General features: G+C 51.0%; 2 protein-coding genes and 1 long non-coding RNA gene across 5 annotated transcripts in view; 2 read left to right on the forward strand and 1 right to left on the reverse strand.

Annotated features, from left to right (window-relative positions):
- The window catches only part of R3HDM2 (R3H domain containing 2), a 128183-nt gene extending 116981 nt beyond the window's left edge, over positions 1 to 11202 (forward strand). Inside the window, exons 22-26 of the mRNA XM_023734546.1 lie at positions 5015 to 5184; positions 5598 to 5745; positions 6946 to 7043; positions 7414 to 7498; positions 8395 to 11202. Coding sequence (XP_023590314.1) covers positions 5015 to 5184; positions 5598 to 5745; positions 6946 to 7043; positions 7414 to 7498; positions 8395 to 8735 — 842 coding nt within the window. The 3' untranslated portion in view covers positions 8736 to 11202. The remainder of the gene's footprint in view (positions 1 to 5014; positions 5185 to 5597; positions 5746 to 6945; positions 7044 to 7413; positions 7499 to 8394) is intronic.
- LOC111821188 (uncharacterized) lies at positions 1 to 22294 on the reverse strand. 2 transcript variants are annotated; one of them, XR_002824641.1, is made up of 5 exons: positions 22150 to 22294; positions 18189 to 18332; positions 14232 to 14272; positions 12938 to 13050; positions 11707 to 11785 (listed from the first exon to the last, which is right to left on the reverse strand). It is a non-coding gene; the product is annotated as an uncharacterized LOC111821188 (long non-coding RNA). The 2 variants fall into 2 exon arrangements; XR_002824642.1 differs by lacking the exons at positions 11707 to 11785; positions 12938 to 13050 and adding an exon at positions 1 to 2234.
- Positions 12274 to 17842, forward strand: STAC3 (SH3 and cysteine rich domain 3). Of its 2 annotated transcripts, XM_023734545.1 has the most exons (11): positions 12274 to 12476; positions 12734 to 13001; positions 13239 to 13336; positions 13548 to 13620; positions 14649 to 14746; positions 16327 to 16393; positions 16562 to 16611; positions 16879 to 16964; positions 17139 to 17190; positions 17281 to 17418; positions 17576 to 17842. In XM_023734545.1, the coding sequence occupies exons 1-11, from the start codon at positions 12411 to 12413 to the stop codon at positions 17672 to 17674; spliced, it is 1095 nt and encodes a 364-aa protein (XP_023590313.1). In that variant the 5' UTR covers positions 12274 to 12410; the 3' UTR covers positions 17675 to 17842. The 2 variants fall into 2 exon arrangements, with proteins under 2 accessions (XP_023590313.1, XP_023590312.1); XM_023734544.1 differs by having other exon boundaries at positions 12274 to 13001.
- Positions 22295 to 22797: the final 503 nt, after the last annotated feature.

Here is a 22797-nt window from a genome sequence, read left to right on the forward strand (position 1 = left end):
ATCACTAAGAGAGAGCAAAGTCTTGGCTTGTGTTTTCCGGGGGTTCTGAAGCTGACCTCACAAGAGATGTGAGGTTGGTTGCCTCGTCCCAGGGAAGCTACATCTCTGATTGGTTTCCTCATTTCCTTTTTTTTTTTTTGCTGAATCCAGCATTACCCTCACATGCCTTTGGGAAATGAAGTGCTTACCTCTGTCGGTCTCCTGCACTCATTCTTCCGATAGACAGCTTTTCTTTTCCCTTGGGACTGTGAAAGAGACTGATAAAGTGTTTTTTAAGTCATGTCTTAGGTTTGCTTAGCAGTTTTTAGTATGTGCTCACATACATTGTGACATTGTAATCGTCACCACAACTTCATGAGAAGGAAATTTAAGACTCAGGTTAAATGACTTGCCTGAGGTCATAGCCCTAAAACTTTAACTTGGATCTTTTGGCTTTGTATATTCTATGCTGCATCCTAAATAACACGTCCAGGCTTCTGTACTCTATTCCTTTCCCTCCAGTGGGTAATAAATGGATATCCTGTTAAACAGCTAAAGGCTGTCTTTAGAGGAGGCAGCCACCCCAGGTGAATAGGCTTATGCCATACAGCCAGCCTCTCACTGTCTGCCTTTGCCAGGCACTCCCCAACGCACCAAGTACAGCTGCCGTTGCTTGTTTCCCATTCACCCCACCCTGATATAGCAGTACACTGCAGTTAAAGAATCTTTAGGGGTTCTGGAGGGGAGGAATTCTTAATTTAGCCTCTAGCCTTCCCAATCCACTCTTATTGTTGGGATGTCAGAGTGCCCTCTTCTGGTGAGAGGGAGGTATTTTGCCAGTTTTTCCCATTTAGAAATGGAATATTTTTCATTTAAGATTTTTTGCACCCTTACAGTGTTAGATGCTATGGAGAGGATTCCAAAATTAACCTTGCTCATAAGCCTTGATCAGTTCTTACCTTCAAGGAGCAACGACTTCAGTCTTCATCCAGGCCAAATGCTGCGAGGTTTAAATTCAACAGCCCTTACCCTTCATTACATTATTGGTCTCTCTAGCCCTTTCTCCTAGTGCCTGCCCAGGGGCATTTGGCCTTGAAATTCCCAGTGGGGTATGGAAATTGTAGAAACCAGCTCCGTATGGAAATTGTAGAAACCAGCTCCGAGAACCACTGTAGCCTGTGGTGGTGCTTGGTACTGCAGGGCATTTTCTCTCTTGTTAAAATAAGTGTGTGCATGTGCATGCAGGTCTACCTGTGTGTACATTTTTGTATGCATTCTCAGTGGTGTGTCAGTATATCTGTTGGGTCTTTCTGTGGTTATTTCTGTTCATCTTCAAAAACAAGGTCTTTCAATCAACAACAAACCAAGTGAAAAAAATTTTTCATTACCTCTCCCGGACCTAGTACTGGCTTAAGTAAACTAACATAGCTGTTGCTCTGGAAGTTAGCGGCTCCAGAGATCTGCACTGGGGTTGGAAGAAGAAAGTAATCTAGGTTCTTCCCAAATCAACAGAAATGGAGAAAACCCTCTTATTTTCCTTGCTTCTTTGGAATTTTTTCAGTTATAGCTCCTTTCTTCCTAGCTACTCTGATTGATCCTAGGCTTTTGACTGAACCTTTGTACTTTTCCACCCACATAGCCTAAGACGCCATCTTCATCAGCCCATTGATTTTAAAAGTCTTTACTCCCTGCTTACGGAAACCTAAGAGGAAGTAGAAGAAGAAAACCAAGTTCTGCTTCTGCCTTCCTTTCAGTTTACCCTTCAGTGAGAAGACAGAAGGCAGGCATAGCCCACAAGGGCTCCTCTGTCACCTTCAGAGGACAGTTACCCGCCCTCCTCCCATATAGCAACGTGGTCACTTTTCCAAAAATAAAGGCAGGGATTAGGATTGGCTGTTCCTGGAACAACTGTTCTGGTTTATTAATACATTTTTGTAGTTACCCAGTTCACCCCGGGCCTGGACCTTAGTTCCTTCACTATGGTATTAGACATAACTGTAACCCCAGGAATCACTTTTCTTTCCACAAAAATGATGGCTTGCAGGTCAAGTCCCTTGAGGTTTCTACAGGGATGCTGGTTTGGAGAAGATGCACACAGATATGAAATGGCAGTATACCTATACACAGATTCCCCACTCACAGTGACACAGCAGCATACAGAAATAGCCTCTCACATACTTACTGACTCATTTTGTAGCTGAGGGGTTTCCAAAACTGAGGCTCTTTCTCCCACTCCCTGAAGACACCCCTCTCACCTACCAAAAACAAACAAAAAGACCAAGAAAGATATTAGTGGATTCTGTCCTGTAATTTGGGAAAGATGCCTATGGATTTTATTTCTCTGGACATTTCTTTCTATAGATTTGATCTCTGGTGGTAAGGAAAAAGCCTATCAGTCTTCTACCTCAGTGATTTAAAAGAAAGTAAGAAAAACGAAAAACAGTTCTGCCAGACATAAATGTCATCTGTTTGTATTTATGTGGTTTGCTCTGCCCAATTGACCTTTCTGCCCAGGTTTAATGATGCCACTTAAAAAGCCATTCACACGTCCCCTCTCCTTTCAGAGTTTTCAGGCTGAAATTGATTTCTTTATTCAACCCCCTTCTCCCTCCCACCCCCCCGCCCCCAACCCAGGCTCGTTCCCTCTACCTGATTATATGTAAGTGCTGTCACTGGGCAGTGGGTTGTTTGGTTTTTTGGGTTTTTTTATTGCTGCATCTATTAAGAAGTAGCGACAGTTCAGCTGCTAACGGATGCCACCTGCTTTTAGCTGAAGGAAGAGAAGCATAAAAATCAGCTCATCAGCCGAGTAGTGCTCTGTGTCCTCAGCTGAATGAAGGAACAATGCTCCAGGCCAGTGGGGGAGGACTCAGTGTGGGGAGGAGCACAGGACAGAGGCTGCTACTGAGAACCCTGGCTTTGTTTTCGTTAGGATCAGAGAAAATAATGAGGACTTTGTTCTTCCCGCTGCCTTTGAGTCCCCTAATAACCTCTTATGGCTACATGTTGGTATTAGAAAGAGCTTCCACTGCCTTGCTTATGCCCACCCACTACATACTCACACATATATACCCACTCCCCATCCCCCACCTTTCCTGGCCCAGGGCATTAGGCTCAGATTATGAGCTTCCTTCCAGAAAAGCTGTAGATGTGATTATTTTTGCCTTGGCCCCTCAGGGAGCAATGAGGTGTTAGAATAATGTCAGTTGCAGTTTTGTTGGTAGAGGATGTGGGAGCAGGTGGGGCTTTTAGGATAGGGAAATAAAATGCCCAAAGCAACAGTAGTAAGGGGGCAGTCCTTCAGTGTGTGACGCTGCCCAACTGCGATTTTCGTGGCCCTTCTGCAGGCGATGCTGATGAACACCTTGTCCCTCTTGGGGGCGGCGGGGGGATGCGAACCTGTCTCTCTGAGTATTTCTGCCCTCTGATTAGATGAACCCTAGAGGGTGAGCGTCACAAATTGACTGGTGTATGGGATCTGACAGATGCTGTGTCTCTTGAGCCTCTCTGACCTGCCACCATTTCTGTTCCTTTCCTTTGACCGACACTACCTGAGAAAAGCAGTCACGCTCACTTCCCAGCATAACTGGTGCGCAGGGCAGAGGCTGCAACATTTCCTGTCACAGGAAGCAATGTGATGGTGGCTGCAGCAGCAGCCCCAGAGTACTGCACCATGAAAACAGCGGCATTGCAGCAGGTTTTTGAGCAAACAACCCCCAGGCCTTATTTCTGTACCGTCACACACATATGAACCCAGCCTATCCCTTGGTGGGGATATAGCCTGGGAGGTCAAGAGTAAACCCTCACTCTGGACAATCCCCTGTGGCAAAGCAGAGATCCTGCCCATCCTTCCCAGCCGGGACTATCCGTCAGACTGCTTCTCCCTGACCTCTTCTCTTGCTTTTCACCGTGAGGAAGATTCAGGACTTAATGTTCCTCTGCATTGATCCCTTTCCTTCCCCCCAACCCAATGAGAGGATACGGCATCCATGATTACCCGTCTAAAACCTCAGGGGCACATTCAGTCGGTCACCTGAACCTGTCAGTGTAACCTTCAGAGTGGTGGGTCCACCTCTTCCACTTCATTCCTGCCACCACTGCCCTAATTCAGAACCTCCTCATTTTCATTCTGTTTCAGTAGCTTCCTGACCAGTCTTCCAGCAGCTAGTCTCCCCCTCCCGTCAGCCATCCTGCATTCGGCCACTTGAGTTAGCTCTTCAAAGCACAAGTCCTATTCCCAACACCTACAGGTTAAAGCTCAAACTCTGACACCAACTATTTGTTTAATGTCCGTCTCCCTAATAGACTGTCCATCCCATGAGGGCAAGGACCAGATTTGTTTGTTGTACACCCAGTGCCCAGCATAACTAGCACATAGTGAATGTTCAATAAATGCTTGTCAAATAAACAAATAAATGTATCTCATCTCCAGATACTTCTCCTACATAACCCCTATGTTTTAGCACCTTGAATTATTTGTCATTTCTTAAATACGACATACATATCCATGCCATTTTTTTTTTGCTTGGGATGTACCCCAACTCACTCCACCCTCGCCCAGGAAGTACTTTGTTGGTCTGGCTCAGTGGAGCTGCATCTTCTCCAGAACCCCCAGAGATCACCGACTTATCTGCAACCATTACCAGAAAAGCCTGCATGTGCCGCAGCCCTGGCCTAAGCTCAGACCGAGGCCTGTGCTGTGCTCAGACATTTGAGCAGTCTCACCTGGACAATTTGTAATACCCAGCTCAGAATGGAGTAGTGTTCTACCAAGCATACCAGAGTACCCCTCGCCAGGTGAAGACCAGGAGAACGTTGGCATCTAGAACTCCTCCCCGCACCCCAGCCTCCACTGGTTTGGGGAGAAGAAGGCAGAAGCTGAATCAGCAACCATATCAGATTCCTGGCGGGACACAGTTTGAGGAACCCTGAGGCTAGTGGGGGGATTTGCTTACTGGCTTTCCCACTCAGGACTGGCTGGAAGGCCAAAATACAGTTTGAATTCACAACCAACTGCTTTCTTCCTGCCACTCAGGAGTGTCACCTTCTGGACCAGGTGTGGTGGTCATGCAGCTGAATGTCCCTAACGGACCCCAGGCCCCCCAGAACCCTTCCATGGTCCAGTGGAGTCACTGTAAATATTACAGTGTGGACCACCGGGGACAGAAGCCTGGAGACCTGTACAATCCTGAAAGTAGTCCCCAGGTGAGTTCTGCAGCCCAGCCCCATCTTGGCAAGGAGGAAGCTAGGTTCTTCCCAGGGAGCAGTCTTTGCCATTGACTGAGCAGCCACTTTACACGTCTTTCCCTGGGCACTTTTGGGGGAGAAACACAAGAAATAGAAGCATGCATCCTCTTTTACGGAATATAAGACCTAAGGTGTCAGACAGGACACACAGTTGAAATTGCTCAAAGAATACTTACAACAGTGTGTCAAAAAGTAGACATTAAACTAATAACAAGTTGATTGTCTAGGGACTAAGGGGGCAGTTTGAAGGAGCAGTCTGACTTTGGCAGAGAGATTTATTTCCTGATGGAGGTGAGTTTTAAGCTAAGCCATAGGAATATCCAGAGGCTAATACTTGGTGTTTATGTGACATGTGCTTCTCTCTTCCACAGGCCAACACACAGATGAGCAGCAGCCCTGTCACATCTCCTACCCAGTCCCCAGCACCCTCTCCTGTCACCAGCCTCAGCAACGTCTGCACAGGACTCAGTCCCCTGCCCGTCCTTACACAGTTCCCCCGGCCTGGGGGTACAGCACAGGGTAAGGGGTTAGATTAGGGCTGACTGCTATAGAATTCACCCTTCATATCCCACTCCTAAGTGGCGAGATCCAGAGGGTAGTAATAGGCAGGGAATCAGTGTAGCTGGTCCAATTCTGGGAGCCAACTCTTTCTTTCTATTTAGGGAACTTCTGAAAATTAACATTGCTATTCAGGCTAAGGACACCCACCTGTTTCTAGTACTACCCTTAGTTAACTTACTCCAGAGTATTCACCGTCAAGTAGAGTTGCTGACTATGGTTCAGGGAAGAGAAGTTTACAGAACTTTCTAATGAATCAAAGAGTTTAACCCGTCATTGGGTTAAACTTTCCCAGTCTGAGGGCTGGGAAAGTGGGGCCATGTCAGAAACAGTATGGTTTCACAAGAGGGAACACTGGATTTGGGTTAAAAGAGATTGAGTTCAAGTTCTAGTTCCACAACTCACCAGCTTTGCGATGTTGAGCAAGTTACTTAAACTCGGAGCCAAATCTTAGTTTCCTAATCTATAAAATGGGGGTAATTACACAGAAAATGGGAATAATCTTATCTGCTTTCTGTTTTGGCTGTCACAGCATTCTAAAAACAAGATGAGAATATGGTATAAAAACTTAAAAGTGCTTTGAAATGTAATTTTATCAGTAATGATAGCTAATACTTATGGTGCTTAATATGTACCAGACATTGCTGTAAGGGCTTACATGTAGTATATTCATTTAATCTTCCCAGCAACACTCATGAGTGAAAACTGTGTCTAACATCACATTACCAGTAACAGAGCCAGGATTTGAACCTAAAGCAGTCTGGCTCCAAGTCTGTGCTCTTGTTCATTATACTTTGTTACTTCTCATATGAGTCAGAAATTTAAGCCCTGGGTTTGGAGGTGGGGAGAATCTATTTAAGAGATAAAAGATATTCATAAGGGCCTGTAGGTTTCTTTCCTGATCATTTCCCCAGGGCCTTTTGTCTACCATGGGCAGAGGCCTTCTTCAAGGGTGAGGGAACCCAATAGCCCCATTTGTGTGAGATCCAAGGGGTTTAGGAAGATAAACAACTCTTAAATTAGTCACATAAGCACTCCCATCATAGAAAAGGTAGGAATAGTATGCATTGTTGCTGTCCATCTCCAGAATCCCCTGAAGTCGTACACAATTCATACTGTGAAGCTCAAACTCCCAGAAAACCACCTGCTCTTACTCCTTAGGTGATGGGCGCTACTCCCTCTTGGGTCAGCCATTACAGTACAATCTGTCCATCTGCCCTCCCTTGCTCCATGGCCAGTCAACTTACACAGTGCACCAGGTAAGGGTGTCTACCATCCCCTCCCACTCAGCCTTACGGCCGTCAGACCCACCTTCTCATTTGGACGCTATGTCTGAGCCACCTGCCTACACCAGCTTGGTGGACAAGGGAAACAGCACAGAGAGAATGGACAAAATAGGAGGGGCTAAAGGGCCTTACCCTACTCCTGTACTCATTCTTCCCACCTACTCCAGTGCCAAGAGGGAAGGGCTCTTTGCTTCTCAATGGCCCCAACCTGGCCAATCTTATTGCTGCGTGGGGCGGGGTCATCAGGGCTGGGGGCTACTGCTCAATCTCTCAGGCAGACGTTGGGATAGAAGGCAGTCAGTGTTGTTTACCTGAGATGAGAGTTATCTTTCAAACGTTGAAGGGACAGAGTGGATTGAAGCATGGAAACCGGGGCAAGAGACAAGCACTCAAATCTGCCTCCACTGACCTGGGGACAGCAGATGTTGGTGAGTGATAGGATGCTGAATCCCCTGAGAAAGTGCCCATCCCCACCCCACCCACCCCCCAACCCTGGATTACTAGCCCTGAGCAGGTAGGAAAAGCCAGCTTAGGGTGAGGAGTGGAAATGGGAACCTTTGGTGCTCAAGAGCAAGTAGAAGTGAAGCGTCTCAGCTCCTTACCAAGTAATCTCAGGTCCTGGGGAAGACAGTGGTAAAAGTTGGGAAGAACACACCGATGGGGCCACTGAGACTTATTAGCCAGGAGTCTTCCAGGAAGCAGTCCTGACCCTAATCTAGGACCTCTACTTTTGGTAGCCCCAGACCCAATTAAGGAGATGGATAGAGAATATGGGAGAGTAACTCTCCTCCTTCAGGTCTTTCATACTAGGCATATAAGATCTCTCTGTTGGAAGCAGTTTGCTAAACAAGGGAAGGAAGAGGAACTGACTTCGCTAGATGATAAAAAGGAAGACTATTTGGGCCAGCCTCTGAGTAGAAGGGGAACTACGGAACATATGTCTGATTGACCCCATTGACTTTGTTAAAGAACATCAGCAAAAACCACCCTTCTTTCACAGTATCAGTACCCTGTGAGAGAGCTGAAGTGTAAGTTCCCAGCTCATAAACCCGGGATTCTGATTCCCAGTCCCTCCTTCTTGCCTATATCTCTGGGCTAGAAGAGAAGAGGTTCGTCTTTTTCTCTCAGTAGCCCTGATCTGAGTCTAGAGAGTGGGGAATTGTGTTGATTTGGCGAAGGGGCAGGAGAGGACCAAGTGGGAAAGGCTGGGCTTTTGAGGACATTGTATACAGATTTGGTCAGCTTGATACTTGTCTGCCAGGCCACTGTCCAGTCCCCCTGGTCCTCATGTCTCACAGCTATGTCCTCTCTCCTCCCCTTCCAGTCCTGGGTCGGGTGCTGGAGGTGACAGATCTCCCTGAGGGCATCACCCGTACCGAGGCGGACAAACTCTTCACCCAGCTCGCCATGTCCGGCGCCAAGATCCAGTGGCTCAAGGATGCTCAGGGGCTGCCCAGCGGGGGCGGGGGGGACAACGGTGGGACTGCTGAGAACGGCCGCCACGCGGACCTTGCTGCCTTGTACACCATCGTGGCTGTGTTCCCCAGCCCCCTGGCTGCCCAAAACGCCTCCCTTCGCCTCAACAACTCCGTGAGTCGCTTCAAACTTCGAGTGGCCAAAAAGAACTATGACCTGAGGATCCTGGAGCGAGCCAGCTCCCAGTGAGCGGAGAACGGGAAGGGACCAGCACAGTAGGGATGGGGATAGGGTGGAGGGAGTGGAGGGGTCCAGACAGATCATGGACAGAGGCACGAAGTAGGGAGACAGACGCTGAACTGGAGCCTGAGACCTTAGGGACAGAGATGGAAACAGACACGGGACTCCTCACTCCCCTGCCGTGGTCCTTTTTCCCTGGTTGGCTCCTCTCTGCTTCCCTCTCCTTCCCATCATCTTCTATCATTTTTTATCTCTTCTCCCACCATGAAATTAATTTCTTTCATATTTTTTGGCCAGGTAGAATTAGGAGGGTCCCACACTCCCCTATCCTCCTATTTCCTTACCATCCCAAGCTCCCTTTTCTTGTCTTTATGAGTATATTTATATGGACAGAATGAAGAAAAACGAAATTGATTTCCCCTTCCTCTCATTTCCCCCATCTTATCTCCCCAAACCCCACTGAGTTAAAACTCGGGCCTCCTCCCACCCGCAGAACACTTGTATATTGTTTGAGGTTCGTGCCGCAGTAACAGACACAGTATTTAATTGCACATACAGATGTTTGCTGGGTATATTCACTGTAAATTTTATTTAATCTGTTTGTTTGTTTGGGGGTTACCTGGGGGGAGGTTGGTTTTGTTTTTAAATATAAAAAAAATCTTCTGTTACTGGACGTCAGTCCCCGTTTTTCTCTTGCCGCCTTGGTGTGGGTGGGGGTTGGAGGTCCTGGGTAAGTACAGCCCCGCAGCTGTTGGAGGGGTTTGATGTGGGTTGGGGTGGTTTTCCCTAAACACATGCACACATCTCTTCCTAACGCTATTCCTCCCCCTGCAACCCCGTCCTTCTCCCTGCCCACAGTTGTGATATATGGCTGGGTCTCTGATGGAGCCTTGGTTCTGGGCTCTCCCAGCTTGACTCTGGATCACTTTGTGTCCTTATTAGTAAAATAAGAGACTTGGACTGACAAAGTGACCTCTGAGGTTCCTTGCAGCCTATTCTGTAATACTCATTTAAGGCCCTCGTGGCTGATCTGGGGTGGGGCAAGGGGCTGTTAAGTCCAGAACTGGATTGAGATGTTGTCCTCATATCCTGTCCCATCTAATCTTCTGAAAACCCTTTAGGGATGGAGTACTTGGTCTTTCTTTAATCCTAAAGCCAGAGGATTGTGTTCTACAGAAATGGATGCTTCTTGTAATAAATGCTACATCAGCTGAACTTGCAGTGCCAGGATGCCACATTATCCAGGTGTGCTCAGCCATCCCTGTGCATTGAAGAAAGAAGAAGAGCAAAAGTCACTCCACCTGCAAGATGGAGGCTTTCCTATATCTGGGGCTCCTCAAAGTTGGTGCTGTTGTTCACAGCCAGTTAGGCCAGGGCCATTAAAGAGCTTATAGCCTCAGAACCAGTAGAACCTGAGAGAAAAAAGCAGTGGGTGGAAATGGCAAAGCACATTGCCCTGGAAATCTCTTGGGTGGCAGTATGTCTAGGCAGGCTCCTCTGAAGCTTGTCTGACCCTGCCTCCAACCTAATCCTCTCTTTCTTACAGATGCAAGGGTTAATGCAGCAGTACATTACCACCTGTAAATTTTTCTTCTCTGAGATGGCAGTATCTCTTCTTCCAGCCATGTCACAGCCCACAGAATAGGAGAAGGCTACATCTCTATGAGATACGAATGCCAGCTAACTCCTTGACCCATCAGTTCATACGCTGGGGTATGAGAGGAGGGAGATGAAACCAAGGAGTCAAATTAGCAGAAAGTGTGAGGCATGGCCATCCTACCTCCAGGAGTTTGCTGCTCTCATGGGAAAGGGGACATTATTTACAGATGATCAGAACGCCCTGTGTGGCAGCTATAGCCTTCTGTTTACTGTTAACTAGACCATCCCTACCTGGTTGTCAGACCAGCACTCCCCGAGTGCCTCTCAGATGGAAGTATTAGCCTATCTTTCCTAGGCGCCCTTAAGGTTCCCTTTGGAGCCCTGGCGGCACAGTGGTTAAGAGCTCAGCTGCTAACCAACAGATTGGCAGTTCGAATCCACCAGCAGCTCCTTGGAAACCCTATGGGGCAGTCTACTCTGTCCTATAGGATCGCTATGAGTCAGAATCGACTCGATGGCAGTGGGTTTGGTTTTGGTTTTTTGGTAAGGTTCCCTCTACCCTGAGGACACAGTTTTAGAGAAAAGGGGGTAACAACGTCTCTGGATATAGCTGGAGGGAACAAAGCAGTACTACAGATCGTTCACTCCCTTACAGGCTGGAGCAGGGTACCCTCTAACTCCTGTGAATAAGAAAGCAGTCTAGTCTATCTGATAGGAGAGCTCTGAGGAGTCAAATGATCCCTTCCTACCTGGTTTCCAGCCCTTTCTTTCCTAAAGTTTTAAAGTTAGGCTGGTGCTTGAGGGTGTAAAAATACATGGTCACAAGAAGACAAGGCTGAGAAGTTGAAGTATGTAGTTCCTAAAGTAGGCCCAGGGAGAAAAGACTTGGGGAGGTGTTTGGACCTTGGGAAATGGGATGGGGGATCTTGTCAATAACTCATCTTGACTTCACCGTCAGTCATCTAAAATCCCCTAAAGTGGGTGTGTAACGTGAACAGAAACAGCCCCTCAATTCCTGAGTTTAGCCGGTACTGGCCTGCTCACCACAGACAAGAGTCAGGGAACAGCAGCTCTGGGGATGGGAGGGGTTAGGGTCCAGCCCTGTCTCAGACCTCTGCGTGTCTAATTTCTCTGTGTCAGCTGTGTTGCTCAGCTGTCCACTTTCCTCTAGCCCTGTCATTTCAGCTCTGACACCAAGGAGAGAGGCTAGGAGGTCTACAAATACCGTCTGGGTAGCTGGTGTGAGTACGGAGGGTACTGGGGGGGCTCAGCCCCCAGGAAGAAGACCGATCCTCCCCCAGCATTACTACCAAGGCCCCAGGGGATCCCTCTTCCCTCCCCAAACTGTGGACTGGCTTAGGGAATCCCCAAACGTAAGTTACCTCTTCATCTTCTTTCCATTTCGAGGACTATTCACCCCAGCTTCTCCAATCCTTGGTCTGTTCAGGTTCCTTTTTCTCCTTGTGTATGAGCAGTTTATGAGGAATTATTATTATTATACTCCAGAACTAGAGCTAGGATTGGAGGGCAGGTAGGGTGGGGTCAAGGGAATGGAGTAGTAAGGGAAGGAAAGGCTCATATTACTCTGAAAACTTAAAATAGCTGAGGCCTGAGGCAGGCTGGGATGGAACTAGGCAAGAGGCCCCCAGGGCTCAAAAAGGAGATAGGGGATAATGTCCCCAGCCCATTTCTATATGCATGCAGGGGGACACACACTTTAAACCTCTTAAAGAGAGGAATCTGGGAAAACAAGTCACATCTCTATTGCCCACAGCCTTCCAGAAGAAACAAAATGCCTGTAGGTAAATCCCCAAACCATGCAGCCTTGAACACTGTTAGGGCTGTAAACTCTGGGGTTGCCTCTCAGGGTAGAAGGATGGGTATCGGTTTCAGCTGGGAAGTTCTTTGGTTTGTCTGGCTTTTCCCTGAACCTTCATGGCAGTTTTTGTTCATAAGCCCTGTGAAAGGATCTCTGTTTAACCAAATTTCTCCCAAGGCCACCCCTTCAAGGACCACCCCACTACAAGGGAGAGAAGAATGGCAGTCAGGGATTAGATTTCATAGTGGGGTCCAACCTCTTGCAGGATGACAGAAAAGGAGGTGCCGGAGTCTCCTAAACCCTCCTTCCCAGCAGAGACTCGGCAAACAGGGGTGAGTCTGGGCCTCTGACCATTGGGTGTGGGGAACTGGGAAGCCATGACAGCCCTTGAAGAAAAGTGCCTGAATTGATCTCAGTTGTATGTGACTTACTGTTAGAATGCCAGCCAGTACCTGTAACCCTCGATACCCCCTAATCTCGGGGCATGGACACTAGAAAATACCCGGTGAGCTTTAGCCTCACTTGCTCTAGAGAGGGTGACAGTTATTTTAACATCGGCTTTCCTTCACTCCCTCCTTCCCTCCTTCAGCTGCAGCGGCTGAAGCAGTTGTTCAGGAAGGGGTCTACAGGGACAAAGGAGATGGAGCTTCCCCCAGAGCCCCAGGCCAATGGGGAGGCAGTGGGAGCTGGGGGTGGGCCCATCTACTACATCTATGAGGAAGAGGAGGAGGAAGAAGAGGAGGAGGAGGAGCCACCCCCAGAACCTCCTAAGCTTGTCAACGATAAGCCTCACAAATTCAAGGATCATTTCTTCAAGAAGCCCAAATTCTGTGATGTCTGTGCCCGGATGATTGTGCGTGAGTCATGAAGGGAAGTGGAGAGAGTGTGATGTCCAAGACAAGAGGGCTGGGGAAAAAAGTTCAGGAGATGAGTATTTGTATACCAGACAGGCTGTGCCAGTATTTGGCTTGAAGAAAATACTATTATTATACACTGGGAGAGTGTAAGGGACCCCAAGAGCTAGAGTAGCAGCAGGGGTGCAAAAGGAAAGGGAAATCAGGAACCTCACCCAAATGTTCTCCCCCTCTCCCAAGTCAACAACAAATTTGGGCTTCGCTGTAAGAACTGCAAAACCAACATCCATGAGCATTGCCAGCCGTATGTGGAGATGCAGAGGTGCTTCGGCAAGATCGTGAGTAGGCTTTGGGGAGAAAGACGGCAGAAGGGAGGGGATATGTTGCCAGCCAACCCTTGCCAGCCCCTCCTCAAGTCATCCCATTCATTTTCCTACTTTTTCTTTCTCAGCCCTTGTACTCTAAGAAGGGGTGAACACTCAGTGGGAGAGATGGGACTCTGGGTCCTACCTTGCTATCTCTAATGCTCCCTCCCATCCCATCCTGCAGCCCCCTGGTTTCCGTCGGGCCTATAGCTCCCCACTCTACAGCAACCAGCAGTACGCTTGTGTCAGAGATCTTTGTAAGTGCCCCATATGGGACCTGAGGGAATGGGCAAACATAGAGGTAGTTTCAATACCATCTTTAGCTTTGGAAGCCAAATTCCAAAACAGATTCTATTTCCCATGGTTCTCTCAGCCTAATGTTCTTAGCCATCTTGGATAGAGTCAATATTATTTCCCCTGTTTTATAGCTAAAGAAGATGAGACTTAGCTAGGGCCACACACAGCTAGCAAGAGGCAGGGCCAAAACTGAAATCTTTGCTTGATTCAAAAATCTGTGCTCTTCATATGTAAAACCATTTCTAAGCAAGAGCAAAGATTCTGGACTGTTCTTATCCTTGTTACAGAGTCATGCCAGTTTCGGGGCCAGACCAAAAGCAGTTGGCATCCTGGACAGATTCATAACTTGGCACCTTTGAAAACTTAACTCCTTGACAACTTGCTCAACATTTATTTGGAGTACAGGCAGAACTCTGTGAGGACCATGGGTGAAAAAGAAGACCCCATTGGTACTAGCACCCCAGCTTGTATATGCCACTGAGCAGAACAAAAGCCAACTGTTAAAGGACCCACTCTCCTTAGAAGGAGAATAGTGATTATTTGCGCATGCCCCAGCTTCCAAGCAACTTACCAAATTTGTCAGCCTCTATTATGCTCTGCCTGGAAGGAGTTCTGGTAAAAAAAAAAAAAATTCCATTACATTTCCAGTGATGTTTTTAGAGCCCTGGTGGCACGGTGGTTAAGAGCTTTGGCTGCTAACCAAAAGGTCAGCAGTTCGAATCTACCAGCCGCTTCTTGGAAACTGTATGAGGCAGTTCTCCTCTGTCCTATAGGGTCGCTATGAGTCAGAATCAACTCGACAGCAGTGGGTTTATAGATTGGTGATCCAGGTATTACCCAGCTAACCCTTCCCTAATCCTTCTCCACTGCCCCATGGGTATCTAGCTACTCAGTCCCGACTCTCCTTTCCTTAGGAAGTCTCTCTTTCTTGAATGCTTTCTCTGCCGCCACAGTAATGTCTCTTTCTTTGTCCTCCCATTCCCACTAGCTGCTGCTAATCACAATGACCCTGTGTTTGAAACCCTTCGCACTGGGGTGATCATGGCAAACAAGGAACGGAAGAAGGGACAGGCAGATAAGAAAAATGTGAGAGCACTATACCTTCCCCGCTGAGGTTTCTCACAGAGACCACATGAAGCAGATCATGTCCCACCTCTAGAAATTCTAGCTAACAGAAGCTATGGATCGTCTTCCCCTAAAATTGCACATAACCCAACAAATTTTTACATGCAATTTTGGAGTTTTTGGGCCTGCTGCAGCTCACTGTGGTTGTCAGGTTAAGGACTCCTGCCATAGAGTATGTTTTTCCGAGGATCTTCCTTCTGGAATTTTCAGATTAATCGCTATAACCACCTGAAAGCTAGGCCTCGGGCCCCTGGCATTGTTGAGTGACAGGCAAGAGCTGAGCTTTTGGATTTGGGGAGGAGAACTTGCCAGGCCAAGTAATCAGAGAATTCTGGAGCTCTGCAGGGATCCATGAAGGTCAGCTTATAGATGAGGAAACTGAGGCACAAAACTAGTGGCAAAGGCCACCTTTATTTTCTTTTGTAATACGGTTACTAGATTGGTAATGCCATAGACATACATACAGTTCAGCAAGGACTTTGACAGAGTATCTTTATATCTTTGTGTACAGCCAGGATAGACTAATGTGGATGATGTTTAGTTAGATGATTTCCTATAACTGATTAAATGACAATACCCAAAGGGCCCTGGTCCTTTAGGGAGTGTCCAGCTAGAAGGAGATTGCTGATGCCTTATAGCATGGTTTGGTTTTTGGTCCTCACCTATGGACATTCTTCTCACTGACACAAATGTAAGTGGTATATTCATTAAGTTTGTGGGAAGTGGGAAACTAGAAATAGTATACTGAATAATACTGAATAATACACTCAAAAATCTTATAGACTGGAAGAATGGGACAAAACTAATAATTTGAAATTTTGTGAGGAAAAATGTACAGATCTGTGTCTTGGATCCAAAAAAAAAAAAAGAAAAGAAATCAACTACATAAAAACATAATTAGGAATCTGGCTTCAAGTAGTTGATATAGAGGTTGGGGCAGATCAGGGATTTTTGTGGAGTGGCCTGTGCCTTATTAGCCACTAGCAGTACGATTTGGCTGCTTCCAGAAAGGCTAGCAACTCTTGGGTTCTTTTCTCCTAAGGGAATTATAAAAACTATCTTGTCCATTTTTCTCTTACACCCTAGAGTATTTCTAAGAGTAGACTATATAATGAAGGATCTGGACTCTGGATCACAGGAGGTGATTTGAAGGGTCATATCACCTGTCCTCAGAACTTTAAAGGGACGATATTTGTTCTGTATTGCTCTAGAGGTCAAATCCGGACCAATAAGTAAAAGTCACAGGGAGATTGACATAGGCTTAATATAGGAATTGCCCCAAAATTGCATAGGGTTGCTTTGTAAGGTAGTGAGCTCCTTGTCATTAGCCACATTCAAGCACAGTTTGCGTGACCCACCTGCCAGTTTGTTTTAGAGGAAGTCTCTTCATTAGGCAGGATGTTGAACTAGATATTTCCTCCAAGTCTCCTTCTAACCCTGAGATCATATTCTATAGTTTCCTGGCTTGATTGGAGAGCCAGGGCAAGCATGGGTTCCCAAGACCCTATCTCCCTAACTCTGGTGCTGCCCCCCCTCCCCAGCCTCTAGCAGCCGTGATGGAGGAGGAGCCAGAGTCTGCCAGACCAGAGGAAGGAAAACCCCAGGCTGGTGAGTGTCACCCACCTATATCCATAGAAGTGAAGTAGGGTTTGGGCCTCAGCTGTGGCCTGGGATGGAGGGGCAAAGGACAGGCCAGTCATGGAAATGAAAGAGGCCCTTCATTAGAAAGGTAAGAGAATGGGGCCAGAAACAATTTATTGATGTTTTCCATCCCAGGAAACCCTGAAGCGGATAAGAAGGCTGGGAGGAAGACACCTGATGACAAAGTGAGACTCTTCCCTCCCTGCAGGGACCCCAGTCCTCTCCCCAACCAGGTCTGACTACTCAGGGCCTCAGCAGAAGCCTTGGGTTCCCATCACTCTTGACCTGCCCCCCTCCACCGCGTGAGTGCAGACACACACACACACACACACAATTTGACCTGGAAGAGAACTGGAATGTTATTATGTCTGGAGAATGCCCCTGCCTTGGACTCCCACCCCTCAGTGTGGGGCAGAGGAGCACTGAAACGCCTCATCCCCTCTCACCCCTAGCACAAGCAGCCTGGTTTCCAGCAGTCTCACTACTTTGTGGCTCTCTATCGGTTCAAAGCCCTGGAGAAGGATGATCTGGATTTCCCGTGAGAGGCTTTGAGAGGAGGGAGATACTGGGAAGTGGACAGGGGAAAGGGAAGAGCTGGGCTCCCTATGGGAAGGGGAAAGAGAGCTCAGAGCTTGGAGCCTATTGGGGCTGGAGCTGGGATCAGGAATGTGAGTGAGGCCCTAAATCTCAGGCCCCTCCCTTCCTCTCCTAGGCCTGGAGAGAAGATCACAGTCATTGATGACTCCAATGAGGAGTGGTGGCGGGTAAGAAATGGCTGGGGCTAGGGAAGGGCATGGGTTGAGTACTTAGAACCTAGGACTTGAGAGATTGAGTCTCCCTACCATCTCCCCTAGGGAAAAATCGGGGAGAAGGTTGGATTTTTCCCCCCAAACTTCATCATTCGGGTCCGTGATGGAGAGCGTGTGCACCGTGTAACGAGATCCTTTGTGGGGAACCGCGAGATAGGGCAGATCACTCTCAAGAAGGACCAGGTATCTCTGGTGCCTCAGCCTATCCCCAGACCCGAACTGCTCCACACTCCTTGGAGATCTTAACCCATTACTGAGACTAAGATGGGCCTCCATAACCCTAGACTACCTACTCTTCTATTTTTTCCCCTTGATTTTTCTATTCCCTTTAATCCCCCAGATCGTGGTGCAGAAAGGAGACGAAGCCGGTGGCTACGTCAAGGTCTACACGGGCCGCAAGGTGGGGCTGTTCCCCACCGACTTCCTGGAGGAGATTTAGGGGTGCGGGCGCCTGAAGGCGAGAGATACCCATTTCCCATTCTGGGCGGGCCCAGTGGAGGTGGGGGAGAAAAGGGGCGAAGGCAGCTGGACTGCTGGGTAGAGGAGGGGAGTGCAAAGGCCCGCCAGAGCATGACCGGGCATCTGGGAAGGAACTGGTTCCAGCCCCTGCCCCGGGCAGCCGCCCATACCCCCTCAGGCCCTGCCTGCGAAAGCTGGAAAAAGAAGGACGCGTCTCTACTAGGAGGCGCCCTGGGAGGGGGAGAGGCGAACTGTCGATGTGCATTTATTAAAAGTTTTGACAAAAGTTGGAAAAGTTTGATCTTTAACTGGGGGATAAGGGGGGACGAGTGGGTCTCCAGAGGGGTGGCGAATCCTCTCCCGCAGTCCCACCGCACTACTGTCGGATAGCCGGACACCCACATGGGCCGAGCCTCATGGGAGGTGGGGAGACAGATGCGTCCGCCTGGAGTGGCCTCTTGTCAATAAAGAAAGGATAGCAGGACTGGACTTACTGCCCCTGCGCCCTTGCGGCTGGGAGCAGCTTTCTGTAGCCGAGCTGTGTGTGATTCAGCAGCCCCTTGAATTTTGGAACCTGGCTCAGCGCGGATCTGGGCCGCCAGGGGGCGATGCAAGATCTCCGTTGGAGAGCAAGGGACCTGGGGAGAGACAACCAGAGACACCAAGCCTGAGACCCTAGGCCTAGGAGGGGGCGGGGTGCGTGCCGTCTCCATGGCAACACTTCCTCAAGTCTTCTGGGGACTGAGCGAGCAAGGCCGAGGGCGCTAACCCCTCCCGCACGGCCCCCGCCCCAGCCCTTTCCGACAGGTACGGGGTGAGAGCGTGCGGGGCAGACAGCTCCCCAGCTCTCGCGGAGACACCCCTGCGGCGCGCCGTATGCAAATGTTATTATTTGCATATGTAAATATGCAAATGTTCCGGCCCCGGTCAGGGCGGCAGGTGGCGGGGGGGCAGGAAGGTGTGGGGAAGGGAGCTGAAGGAGACGAGGAGTTTGGGGACCTAGGAGCAGACCAGTGAGAGGCAGCCTGGGGTGGTCGTTGGAGGGGGGCAGGCAGAGAGTCGAGCTTGATGGCAGGTTGGGGAGGGTCGGTGTGGCCAGCCCGGAGCTCCTCTTCTCTTCTGCCGGTTGTTTGCCAGGCCTGAGGTTGGCACCGCCTAGCAAGGTTGGCAGCGGGAGCCCGGGCACCATCTGCTGCTGGCGGAGGGAGGGCAGAGAGGCTCAGCTGGGCTGAGAAGGGGGCCTGGGACGGACGCGCCCCCTTTCCTTTCAGAAGGCTGAGGTGTGGAGGGGGGAGGGAAACGCAGAAGACTAACTGCTGAACTGGGTTCGATTTCCTGTTCCCATTGCCCTTGACTGTCCCGGACTCCTGGGGGCAGCGCCAGGATCATAAAGGAAGACTCAGGTAGCCCACCTTTAATCACGCTTGGGCTAAAATAGGAGCAGATCACAGGCCCCCCAACACACAAATCAGGCCTCTTGCCCCGACCGCACCTCAGGGCCCGCCTACCACAAAAGTAGGGGAGAGAAACAACGAGGGCTCCCATCGCCCCCTCTTCATCTAGCCGTCTGAGGGACTCAAAATCGGAGCCGCCCCGCCCCGAGATTCTCGAGAGGGCCCCCCCACAATGCTAAAGCAAAACCAATTTACTAGCTCATTGGGCAGCAATGCTGGTGGGGGGGTGCCAGAGGAGCAGGGAGAGCGGCTGTTTTCCCCCTACACTCGGGATGGGGGGCGCCCCCCCTTTCCCGCCTCGCGGAGCCGGCAGCTGTCCCTAATTAGAGCGGCGGTTTAATTGGATTTATCAGCAGTTAATAGGAAATTAAGCAAAGGGCCCGAGAGGGTGCGGGAGGAGCGGTAAGGCGGGCTGTGCCGAGCTTAAAGAAGGGGTGCCGAAGGGGGCGGCAAGTGGGACGTAAGGCCCAGTGTTGAGATCAAGCCCCTTGGTCACGCCCTCTCGCCCTGTACCCGCCTACCAAATAAACCCTGGTCGGCGGGCCAGAGAGCAAGTCCCAGGAGAGGACGATGGGCGAGACAGCGACCCTACGTGAGCCCCCAACGCCCTTAGTCCCTTGAGCGGCCGCTTGGGTGATGGATGATGCTGCCACACGCGGCAAAGGTCATAAGTCTGGGCCAAGGAGCGGATGGAATTGAAAACAGACCGGAGGAGGGGTCGGGGTGGCGGACTCCGAGACACAATCCCCGCCCCATCCCTTGCCACTGCCCCCTTCATTCTTAGCAAAAAAAAAAAAGTGCCCCTTGAAGTTGGAAAATTGGACAACGAGCGGCGAGGAAGGGGCCACAGTGTGACCTTCTCTTCATCCCCCGCCTCGTGGCCTGTATTGGGAATCCTGGCAGTCTCCCAATTCAGCGGCCGATGTCCCCCTATGGCTTCTGCGTTAGTGTCCGAACTGCCCTGGACGGGGCTGTCTGGGACCGCTGAGCTGGGGTGGCCCAAGGCCAGCCTCGGCCGCCCTAGGGACGGGGAGGGGAGGAAGCTCGCAGGCTGTCCGGGCAGACGGATCCTGGGCCAAGCCCGAGTCAATTGGAAGCTCACAAGCCAAGGAGTCTACAGCCTCAGGCGCCTCCTGTCACCACGACCTCATTATACACTGCTAGGCTAACGAGGCCTGCTCGCGGGGACCTGGCGACCTCGCTGCCACACTCCACCCCTGCCAAACACAGGCGGCAGCTCCTGTGTATGCGTGGGTTTAAGCTGAGCGTGTGTGGGTGGGCGGGAGTCCACATCTCTGGCAATTGTGGATGTCTATGCCCCTGGCGTGTGGTATGTGTGTGTGTGTGCCCCAGGTGTGTGAGGTGTGTTTATCTGAGCCCCAGGTGGGGTATAAGTGTCCTGTCTGTGCCCCTGGGTGTGTCTGTGCCACTGTGTCCGTATCTGTCGGGTTTGTCCATGTCCTGCCCACCCCACCCCCATGATGATTGCTGTCTGTCTACACCCCTGGATGACTCGGTGTCTGGGTGTGCCTGTGTACTGTGGCTGTCTGTGTGTCTGTGCCTCTTTGATCCTGGGTGTGCCCACGTGTGGGCATTTCCGTGTATCTCTGTCTACAGGTTTGTGAGTATGAGAATCAGGAGGCGCCGCTGGTGAGTGTGTGTTGCTCTGGCGTCTCCGCCTGCAGGTGCGTGTGTCTCAGTGACAGTGCGTGGGCGTGTGCCTGGGTGTGAGCCGCGCGGTGGCGTTTATCCAAATGACAGTGTGACGCGCGCGCGCGCGCGCGCGTGTGCTTGGGTGCATCTCCCGCCCCCGCTCCCTCCTCTCCCCATTTCTATTCCTCTCTCCTCTCCCTGCCGGCTCGGCTCCGCGGTCCGCGTCATCTCCATCCATTATTGAAGAAACAGCCGCGTCCGCTCCAATCACATCAACACCTTCGCCCCCGCCCCCCTTCTCGCCCCGCGGCCCCTCCGGGTGCTAGGGAGGGGGGAAGCCGCGGCGCGGCAGGGCGCCGGGCGGGAACCGGCTCATGACCCTGTGCCCCGAGCCAGCCCAGGCCCGGGGACGCCGGGGTCCCCGGCGGAGAGCGCTTTGCATAAACAGATGGCGCGGGCGTCTTTGTCTCGCTCCCTCGCCCGCCGCGCGGCTCCCGGCTCCGTGGCTGTCTGGCTGATGCAATCATGATCATCGCGGAGCCTCGGGACCCAGCGCCCTTAATAGCTGAAGAGGGGGGTCAGGGGCCCCGGGGCTCCCGAGCAGATGCTGGGCACTATATCTTCCCTCCCGGGCGCCTCCTCCCCGCCCCACAGCAACTGCGGGAAGACAGAGGCCGCGCCGAGGTGACGGGCATGTGGAGGTGACCGGGAGGGGGACCCTGGGAAGTGCCCTAGGTGTCCCCAGGCTGTCCCGTTGGCCTGCTGCAGCCCCCAGGGGCAGCAAGACAGAGAATAGGAATAGAGCTGGGGATGAGGAAGGAGGTGAATAGAGAGACAGGCATTTGTAAAAAAGAGACACAGGAAGGTAAAGAGAGATAGAGAGGGAAGGAGAGAGAAAGACCAAAACAGAGAAACAGATGCAGAGGGACGAGGCCAGGTAGAGAGAGCTGCAGAGCAGGCAGACAGACATAGCCAGAAATGGTAAGGAACACAGGGACACAGACACCTCCAGAGAGACAGACAGGGCCTGAAGAAGAAAGTGGCAGGAAAGAAGGGCAGTCAGAGGCCGGGACAAGTAGGGTCAGAGGGCAGAGGGCTGTCTCGGTCGGGGCAGCATTACCCCAGAACGGAGACGGAGGCCCTGCAGTACGAAGACAGCCCAGTTCCGCGAGAGGAACTATCCTGAACCCGAGGTGCCGCCCGCGGCGAGTGAGGCAGACGCTTCAGCGTCCCCTCTCCGCCCTATGGTCCCACCTCTCACCAGAAGAGCTTAGGCTGCAGAACCTGGCGGCGGGAGGGGAAGGAGTGGCGGGCTGGGAGTGGACCCACAAGCCGAGTGCGCACTTACCTGCCGGAACCCTGCGGGATGTAGAGTCAGCGCTGCCCCGCAGGGGGCGCCCGAGGCCTCTCCCCCGAGGGTTTGGGAGCCTCACAGCCTCCAGGGGGCGCCCGCACCCACAGCCCCTGCTGTACCGAGTCACGTTTTACGTGATGCGCGGCCCGCCGCGCGGATTAGTGTCCTGGTCGGGTGTAGCATTCTTTAGGAGCCAGATTGCGGTCCCGGGGGGAGCCACACCGCCCCCAGCCCCGCCTAATCCGCAGCTAATGACTCCTCACCCACTCGGCCGGCCAGCATGGCCTGAAGTCTCTCGAGTGGGAAAGTGCGGGGATGCGGGTGGAGTGGGATGTGTAACCCAGGGAGTGCTAATTCCCGGCCCGCCCCCAAAGACAGAGACCCAGAGGCAGAAACCAGAGATGGGAGGGGCTTAGAAATATGGTCACAGACAGGGGTTGGAGACATGAACCAGAAGCAAGTAACACCAGGTCGAGGAGTCGTGGGGAGGCCGGCGCAAGAGGAAAAATGCAATGAAGGGCTGGAGAAGCTGGGGCGGAGGGCCCAAGGCAGGAGGAATAGCCGCTGCTCTAGAAAGAAGTAGGAGAAAGGGCACAGGGATGCTGGAGAGGGCCCGAGAGCCGAGGAGCGCGAACAGAGACT

Source organism: Trichechus manatus, unplaced genomic scaffold, assembly GCF_000243295.1.
Source record: "Trichechus manatus latirostris isolate Lorelei unplaced genomic scaffold, TriManLat1.0 scaffold00069, whole genome shotgun sequence".
Classification (NCBI taxonomy): Eukaryota; Metazoa; Chordata; class Mammalia; order Sirenia; family Trichechidae; genus Trichechus; species Trichechus manatus.

What these genes read in the sequence shown, in the direction of transcription:
- STAC3 (XM_023734544.1), top strand. Translation starts at nt 12,629, where the DNA reads ATGGACACTAGAAAATACCCGGTGAGCTTTAGCCTCACTTGCTCTAGA. An exon ending in GGAAGACACCTGATGACAAA is followed by an intron (nt 16,612 to 16,878) that starts GTGAGACTCTTC and finishes TCTCACCCCTAG; the next exon opens with CACAAGCAGCCTGGTTTCCA. An exon ending in CCAATGAGGAGTGGTGGCGG is followed by an intron (nt 17,191 to 17,280) that starts GTAAGAAATGGC and finishes CATCTCCCCTAG; the next exon opens with GGAAAAATCGGGGAGAAGGT.